This window comes from Clytia hemisphaerica, unplaced genomic scaffold (assembly GCF_902728285.1).
Source record: "Clytia hemisphaerica strain Z4C2 unplaced genomic scaffold, Clytia hemisphaerica genome assembly, whole genome shotgun sequence".
In the NCBI taxonomy this organism is placed as follows: Eukaryota; Metazoa; Cnidaria; class Hydrozoa; order Leptothecata; family Clytiidae; genus Clytia; species Clytia hemisphaerica.
The window spans coordinates 60108-69263 of record NW_027103754.1 but is presented as its reverse complement, the minus strand read 5'-3'; the positions used below and the strand labels follow the sequence as shown (position 1 = coordinate 69263).

Genomic DNA, 9156 nt, shown 5'->3' with positions numbered 1-9156 from the left:
TTTGCAAGTGTCATCAGTCATGAGGAGTGCACTGATGACACTTGCAACACCACACATGTTCGAGTTTAGCCCTTGATATGGGAAGATATTGTCATTACATTTTCCTGTGTTAGCAAAAAGAAGGTCAAATGAGTCTATTCCGAATTGTTCTTCAAACAAAGAAGTTATAAAGTTGAGGCATTCCATTATATTTGGTGGAGCGTCCCAAACCAGAGAATCGCAATAAAGCATTCTACCCTCAGGGATAGCTAACGATACACACACCCAGTGCGTTCCTTGAAAACCAGGTGAAAAAACAGAAAAGTAGGTTTCTCCAGAACCATTATGTTTTCCAACGTTTGCAATAATATTCATCACTGTAATGTTCTTTTCATGTAAAGAGGCTATCAGCTTTTGAAGACAATCACCGTCGTCCTTAATATTCTTTAATGAAGCTAAAGTGATAGAGAAAACATTTTTTCTCAATTTGTTCAGTAAATTCAAATAAAAATTTAAGACAGGCAGTGTTAGCCAACCGCTACCAATGATCGATGCCAGGTCTGATATTTCAAGTCCCGGATAATCTTTATGGGCAATTGAATAGTTATTTCCTTCGCGAATTACTGTCATAAAACTTGAGAGCGTGCTTTGATCGACCCTTTTCAAATTAATGGGTGCAGTAAAACTCTTTGAGCGGTTGAACCATGTTTTTTCTTTCGCCAACTTTACTTTGATTGACTTAATTTGGTGAATTCTTAAACATGAATAAATTTGCTTTTGGTAATAAAAATATTCGTTTTCTACTACAGCGACTTCGGAATCGGAATCGTCATCGTCACTTTTAAAGTGTTCTATTATTTCATTACAAAAGCTAAAGGGAAGGAGAAGCTTTTCCTCGTAACCATTTTTTCAGATCATCCACATTAACCTTTGGTTTGTATTCAACAGTAGAAACTTGGATTGGAAGAGGTACAAAATAGATTTCCATGTCAGAACGTTTCAATCTATCGAATAGATAAACATCTTGAGCAGCATTCTAAGAAGGAGAAATACATTAATATATGAGAACATGCGTATGGAGGGTCAAAAATATTTTATAATTAGTATATATAAATTTAAAGGCTTTCAAAAATAATTGACAGCTGAGACAAAAAAACTGTAACTTTTGATAGAATTTTAATAAGATAACGATTTTTGTGCTCGTTGTAAAGATTTGTGTGGAATATTATTGACTAAAAAATATAAAATAAAAGTAAAAAATGAAGAAAAAAAGTAAACTTTGAGTACAATTGTTCTACTGTATAATATCCATTTTCATAGGGATGATTTTCTGATCCTAGAACATCATCAATGTGAACACAATGGTTATATGATAAAAAAAAAAAATACAATAAAAGTTTATTTTTGGAATTTTTAGCCGATAATATTTCACTCATTGAAATATTTATAACGAGCAAAAAAATCGTTATCTTATTAAAATTCTATCAAAAGTTACAGCCTGTTTGCCTCAAGCAAATCATTTTGAATAGACTTTAGCACCTCTTTTGTGCTTAAATAGGTTGACTGGCTGGAATAAGCAGGGGGGTACAGTAAGTAATACTTCGGAAGAAAAATCATAAAGTGGTGTGAAATGAGGTATAATAAATTGCTATGGGGTGATTTTCAAGAATTTCACCTAAAGAAGGGGGAAGTATCCAATTAAATGCGTAAATGGAAGGCAGTCGAAGTTTTCATTTTGAACTTATACTTATGGACGCAAGGCTAAAATTCAAAAAGTTAAGGATTAAAAAGTTTTTGATTTCTTTTTACTACTGTACACGGTCTTTCAGTTGAACTGATTATTGATTACAAGTAAGAGTTTTGAAAACCCAAATTCAAAATCCTATCAAAGAAATCAAGAAATAAACTTACAAAAACATCCATATTTTTTTCGCTTCTTCAGAGATCGAGAGATTTCACTTCAGAGCATACTGACATTCCAAGTGGTCGGAATAATTGTGTTAATAGAAACTTTGTTTACTTTTCTCATTAATTATTATAAACATTATAACAAAAAAGCAAAGAAAAAAAAACACGTGGCTCGTGTGCGTATAAATTCGAAGGCTTTAGTGTGAAAGCCAATTCTGTTGTTCTTTCGGCATATTTTTTTCTGCTTTCTAACCTTTTCAGGTCTTGGACCGCTGATTATCACCCAGAATAAAAAAGTGACTAAGTTTCCGAGGGCTTGGACCGTTGTTTGAGGGCTTGGACCGCTATTTTGAGCCGCAGAATACTTTTCGGAGGGCTACGACCGCTAAAGTAGGGCTTGGGCCGCTGGCGCAATCATAGAATTCTAAAAAGAGGGCTTGGACCGCTAAATGAGGGCTTGGGTCGCTTACGGAAAAAAATTTTGCTTCGGCAACAAAGAAAAACTTATATCGTTTCATATGGGGAAAATTATTGAACTTGAATCGGTATCTAATATCAATGATTTGAAAGCTCTACGAAACCTTTATTACCTTTTAAATTTAGAAACCTTTGAAATGAAAAATGAAGAATATGGGCCACTTTTGATCCCACTTTTGATGAATAAAATGCCTGGAGAAATGCAACTTATTATCTCAAGAAACATTTCGAATGAACAAAAATTTGATTTATTAACACTTTTAAAAACATTCAAAATGAGCTTGTAGCTCGCGAAAAAATCTCTTCAAGTTGTTTTACAAGAGAGTAAATTTACTGGAAGTTCATTGTTAGGTCACACACAAAGATCTAATCGTCATGACAACGCCTCCTCAAAAAGAATGCAATGCATCTTTTGTAAACGAAATCACAAAGAACAATATTGTGATTTAGTAGAGAATAAAGAAATCAGAAAGTCTATAATACAAAATAAAGGAAAGACGTTGCTTTTTTGCTTCAAGATCGGCCATTCATCAAAACAATGTCGAAACGAATATGAAATGTTTTGTGTGTAAAGGAAAAACACCACGTCTCGATTTGTACAAACAATGAGCAGGATAAAAACATTGAAACTCTCACGAAAGAAAAAGAGAAAGACAGTTCGATTAAAAAGGAGAGAAACGATGAAAGTGTTTCGTGTGAAGCTGGGTCAAAGAATAATAATGTATTTTTACAAACTGCTACTGCTACCGTTTCGAGTAAAACGAAAGAACAGAAAATGAGAATTCTTTTTGATTTGGGGTCACAGATTACGTATATTACACCGCAAGCTGCTGAAAGACTCGAGCTAAATGAACCCATCGCGACTAAAGATATATGTATTAAGAGTTTTAATGATAACTCTACAAACAAAACTCTGAACGTTTTCGAAGTTACCGTGAAAGGAAAAAACTGTGAAATTCCAGTGACTGCTTTGTGCAACGAAATTTGCCACCCACTGAAGAATCAGAATATTGAAAGTGTTTATGAAATTCCTGAGTTTGCTTCGTTAGATTTTGCAGATTCGAATCCAAAGAACTCTCCGTTAGTCGTTGACATGCTGATTGGTGCTGATAATTATTGGAGATTTTTCAACGACCAAAAAGTCAAAAATTCCAAGGCTATGTTTTGTCCGGCTCTATTAACAAAAATCCGTTAGAATCAAACGTTTTGACCACGCATGTTCTAGAGTGCCAGTATGAGATACGCGAACCGAACACAGATTTACAAAAAACTTTGAACAAATTTTGGGACTGTGAAAATGTCCAAGAATCGAATGACGAAAATTAAATCTACTGCTATTGAAAATTTCGAAAATGATATTTCTTTTAATGATGAGGCTAAACGTTATAAGGTCTCCCTACCATTTCTCGAACAGTACGAAATTTTGAATGATAATTCAAAAATGACTCAGATCAGTGCTTCTGAAACATTTCAAATCGAATGAGGAACTTTTGAAAACTTATGATACAATTATCAAAGAACAGATTGAATTAGGTGTGATTGAAGAAGTTCCAACTTCATCCGCCCCAGAGAACGCGTTTTATTTACCGCATCGACCAGTGTGCAGAGATGACCGTATAACTACAAAGGTCAGAATGGTTTTCGATGCTAGCTCTACAACTTACGGTCCTTCTTTAAATGACTGTTTAGATCCAGGACCTTCGCTCACAACGTCATTATTTGGCATTCTACTCCGTTTTCGTGCTAAGAACATTGGTTTAGTCGCAGACATCGAAAAAGCTTTTTGGCAAATCATGCTGAACGAGAAAGATCGTGATTTTGTTCGTTTTTTATGGTTGAAAGACACCAATGATATTGATTTTCAGAACTTTGATAACAATCAACTCGTTACTTATCGTATTTGTCGCGTTTTATTTGGAGTTACTTCTTCACCGTTTCTATTAAATGGAACACTGAGATACCATATTAATAAGATAAAAGATACGTCAGTTCGTGACCTGCTACTCCGCTCCTTACACGTCGACGACCTTACGACAAGTCTAGACACTGAAGCTGAAGCCTGTGAATTTTATACGTCCTGTAAAGAACATTTTGCTGAAGCCAATTGATTGCTTGTTACTCTACGCGAGCTGTGTACCTTGATCTCGCTACAAGCTACGATTCAGACGCTCTAATTCGTATTTTAGAACGTTTCTTCAACAGATATAACGCTCCGAAAGTTATTAACTCTGATAATGGTTCGAATTTCACCTCTAATGCTACACAAGGTTTTGCAAAATCTCGTTTTATCCGTTGGAAATTTAACATTGAGGCTGCTCCCTGGAGTGGTGGAGTGTTCGAGAGACTGGTTCAGTCTACCAAACGTGTCTTACGCAAATCTCTAAGAAAGGAGATACTGACGTGTGATGAACTTTCCACACTACTTAAACGTATTGAGAATATTCTAAACAATCGTCCGTTAACGCATATTTATGATTCCGAAATCACACGTCTCTTGTAACAATGGCAATAACGAGGGGAAGATTGATTATGATTATAAAAGAATTCGTAAAAGTGATTTTGAGTTTTTGTTTCGTTTATGTTCTGAATTGTTATCGACAAAGGGAGTGTTAATCGATTCTCCCCTACAGATGTGTACTAAAGTTCCTTCGGCTATACCTTTACTGATCGTATCTAGCTCCCTTCTAACGCCCAACTGCGCCTTCCACGCTCCACTGGGCAGCGACTTAGCAATTGCTGTCCAGCCCTCCTAAACTTCAGTGTTGTTTCGGCAGCGATCGGCGGCGGACCTGCTCAGGACATAGGTTTGTAAGTATCCTTATTTATAGCACGATTGTAGAGCGTTGTCATTATAAAATATTAGTTTTATTGTAACTGCATAGTCTCCCGTTCCTGTCTACAAATAGGATTAGGTTGTACTCCCCTAGGTTCCTCTAGGCCGCCCCTTTCGTAGTCTAGACTCACTCGCCCACTGCGTCTTATTTGTCTGTTAGGCAAGCACCCGGATAAGGCTCCAGTACAAATGTAAACCCACCCTAAGCAAATAGGCAATTTCATTATTAATGGTTATTAAGAAAGTTTATTAAGAAAGATCGATCAAAAGTTATAATACAAAGAATTTAAAACTTTTTGAAGTTGATTAATTGTAGGTGAGTCGTGCACGTGGGAACACGGTAGCGCACAAGTAGTTATCACGCCATGTATGACCCAACGGTTCTGATGGTTCAATCCATTGTATGCAATGTTTTCCAGTGATTGGTCCAGCCATCGACCATTCAAAAATGAAGGGGCTGTGATGTGGAACGCATAGATAGTTATCTCGCCATGTGTGTTTGGCTGGTGAGCTGAACTCGATAATTCGTGTGCATCTCATGCCAGAGATTGGACCTGTTGTGAGATGAAGAAATAATTATCATTTTTTTAAAGAATGATTTTACATTTTTTGAAGATCTTAGTGAGTAATCAAAAAATATCAAAGACAAAACAGATTGAAAATCTTAGCGTGGAATGTGTGGCAAGACCAAGAGACCAGAAAAATTTTTTTTAACGTTTAAAACACGTTGCATCACTCACCAGCGTAACTCCATCTCATACCACTGGCAATGTAGGCTGGTCCTGTTCGCTCGCAAAAGTAATTGTCCGCCCATGTGTATGGATCTGATGGTTCCAAAATTCTCGTGCATCTTCAGCCATTACCAAAATGTCCTGCATATGACCAACGAAATTCACGTGGCCAATTCGGATATCTTGGGCATTGCCCGTATGTAAGACCAAGAAGGCCAAAGATTAAGAGTAACTTAATCATTTTGTCAACTTTTGTTTTTGAATGAATTATCTTCTTTTGAAGCTGAATATCTTTTGGTTGTTGCTTGATGTTTTTTCAAAGTTTTGAGGACCTTATATATGAGATATTGCCATTACAAGACCTACCCCCTAGTTTTCTTCAATTTGTTGATTTGAATTGTACCTTTTTACTTACATGACAAGGGGGGTTTATAGTGTTCCATCATTATCTTTTTTTTTGAGACCGCATGGAATGATATAAAAAGTATCAATTAGCTTTTTCAGTTCAGAAATTAGCTAATTTGTTTCTCAGAATTATCATAGGATGTAGAAACCGCATGCTTGAGGGGGATTTAAGAGAACGCAAGATATAGTAACAGAAACAAAATTTGCTTATTAATTACATGACCAATTAACAGAATACGTCACTTCACAATTCACAAAACGTCCAGTAAAAGTCCATTGAACATTCATAATGACGGTGACTTCTATCCTCCAGTAGCTGTTGGACACTGAAAGTTTCAAGCTTAATGTGTCTAAATCCTGATTTTTTTGTTGTTGATAGAATGATGAAAGTCTAGAAAATAAAATAATTTTTACTACTCGCTGATGTACGTGAAATGTTCAAGGGAGTGTAATAATTACCTTTATTCTTAATAAGAGACAGAGGTGAAGGCTGTGCACTTCTTTGTTCCCGTATTTTCAAGCAACTTTCAAGCAACAGAGTGAATACACCCAAGGAAGTCAACAATTTGGAGTAAAGAGGTCGGATGATTATTCTGACAAAACAAAGAAGTAAAGGCGAATTTCGCTTTTAAAAATCACTCGAGTTTACTGGCTTTTTCTTCTTCATTTCTCTCCTTAGAATTCTCTCTATGCTAAATAAATGGCCATCATCCTTATAATCATGCCATACTTAAAGACTAATCACTATCCCAGAACTAAACAATGTCCAAGCCGAGAAGAATCGGTTTTATATTTAGTCTCCAACCTAATACTCTCCAGTAAAAATTGTTCTCGGACAAAGATACTGGTATAGTTTATGAAAGGTTGCAAAAACAAAAATGAAAAACTGAAAAATCTTATACCTGGTTTTCAACAATGATATGAGAAGGACAATGATGACCGAAATGTTAGAAACATGAAAGATTACTCAAAATTCAGGGGTAAAGTTCTTTCTCGAAGGGTTAAATTCTAATCACCATTTACTATAATCTCCCAAGTTTTTTCAGGGAAGAGAGGAGAATTGTTCATAAGAAGTCAGGGATAATAACTTTTAGGAGGGCTTGGAGCAGTTTAGATATGTTTCAGTTTGGGTCAAGCGCAACAATAATAACTGACTGTTAGCTTCCTGAAAGATTAGTTTCTGTTGCTAAATACTTCCCCCTTATCCCTAATTAAACACTTTCACTCAAGCATGTAGTTTTTGTAATTAATGTTATTAAAAGATTGGCTCATCTCCAAAGGAGCTAATAGTTATTCTTTTATCATTCCATGCGTTTTCAAAAGGAAATCCAAAAGAACCCCGAGATTGCCCCCTCATCATATGCAAAATAAGAATATATTCAACTAGAAAATCAGGGGGTTTGTCTTACAATGTCAATATTGTATATAAAAGGTCCTTACAAACTCAAAAAGCATCAGGCAATAATCAAAAGACAACCTTCAAAGAAGATAATTCATTCAAAAAGCAACACGGTTGACAAAATGATCAAGTTACTTTTAATCTTTGGCCTTTTTGGTCTAACATACGGGCAATGCCCAAGATATCCTCACTGGCCACGTGAATTTCGTTGGTCATATGCAGGACATCTTGGTAATGGCTGGAGATGCACAAGAATTTTGGAACCATCAGATCCATACACATGGGCGGACAATTACTTTTGCGAGCGAACAGGACCAGCCTACATTGCAAGTGGTATGAGATGGAGTTACGCTGGTAAGTGATGTAACGTTTTTCATCGGTGAACATTTTTCGGACCTCACTTTAGTTTCTTTGGAATCTTAGACTTTCATTAACTTCCTGTTAGCAACAAAAACCATTCTGTGGAAAATTGATAATTATTTCTTCATTTCACAACAGGTCCAATCTCTGGCATGAGATGTACACGAATCATCGAGTTCAGTTCACCAGCAAAACACACATGGCGAGATAACTATCTATGCGTTCCACATCACAGCCCCTTCGTTTTCGAATGGTCGATGGCTGGACCAATCCCTGGAAAACATTGCATACAATGGATTGAACCATCAGAACCGTTGGGTCATACATGGCGTGATAACTATTTGTGCGGTACCGTGTTCCCACGTGCACGACTCACCTACAATTAATTTATTAACAAAATGATTGAAATTTGAAATAGACGATTTGATTACAATAATTACAAAATCTTAATTTGATGCTTTAACAATGGACGCATAAGGTTTTGCCCCTTTGCGTAAATGTTTTTTTTAGGTTTTTTTTTCGATGCGTTTTAATAGAAAAAGAAATAGGGCTTGGTCAGATGATGAAACTTTCCCCAGAATTGAAAAACTTTGAGACAATCTCAATTTATCCCCATTCTGTTGACTTCATATGGAATAATCGGGTCCTCAAATCCTAGGTCCTAAGTTTTAAGTCTAGCGTTTTAAATGAGGCCTAAAACTCTACCACTCCAACGTAAGTTAGAGCGCCTCCAAATCGCTTATGGCTATAAGGGTGTCGTGGAAATTTCCCTTTTTTCTCAACAATTAGGAGCTTGATTGTACTAGAAGTTATCCAAGTTCTTATCTTTGTGACGTCATCAAAATCATGAAAATTGGTAAATAATTAGGTTTTTTCGAAAATTTTCGATTTTAGAGCGGGATCATCTGTCTGTGCCCCATCTCATTTTTTATATCGAAACCATAGGCGTAGCGAGATACCCTGGAAAATTTATGAGGGAGTGCAGACGTCTATGATATATTCTTTATCTTTTGATAAAACAAAGACAATAATTACAGTGTCGTAAAAAGCACTCTCATCCATAA

The 9156-nt window shown here is 36.0% G+C and overlaps 2 protein-coding genes across 2 annotated transcripts; both read left to right on the top strand.

Moving 5' to 3' along the window:
* Positions 1-3998: 3998 nt before the first annotated feature.
* Positions 3999-4472, top strand: LOC136805498 (uncharacterized). Its single transcript, XM_067062069.1, has one exon. It carries the CDS (start codon positions 3999-4001, stop codon positions 4470-4472), a length of 474 nt encoding a protein of 157 aa, XP_066918170.1.
* Positions 4473-7809: 3337 nt separating this feature from the next.
* LOC136805499 (uncharacterized) lies at positions 7810-8516 on the top strand. The gene is made up of 2 exons (XM_067062070.1): positions 7810-8086; positions 8231-8516. The coding sequence occupies exons 1-2, from the start codon at positions 7855-7857 to the stop codon at positions 8476-8478; spliced, it is 480 nt and encodes a 159-aa protein (XP_066918171.1). The 5' UTR covers positions 7810-7854; the 3' UTR covers positions 8479-8516.
* The last annotated feature ends 640 nt before the right edge of the window (positions 8517-9156 follow it).

What these genes read in the sequence shown, in the direction of transcription:
- LOC136805498 (XM_067062069.1), top strand. Translation starts at nt 3,999, where the DNA reads ATGGTTTTCGATGCTAGCTCTACAACTTACGGTCCTTCTTTAAATGAC.
- LOC136805499 (XM_067062070.1), top strand. Translation starts at nt 7,855, where the DNA reads ATGATCAAGTTACTTTTAATCTTTGGCCTTTTTGGTCTAACATACGGG. An exon ending in TATGAGATGGAGTTACGCTG is followed by an intron (nt 8,087 to 8,230) that starts GTAAGTGATGTA and finishes ATTTCACAACAG; the next exon opens with GTCCAATCTCTGGCATGAGA.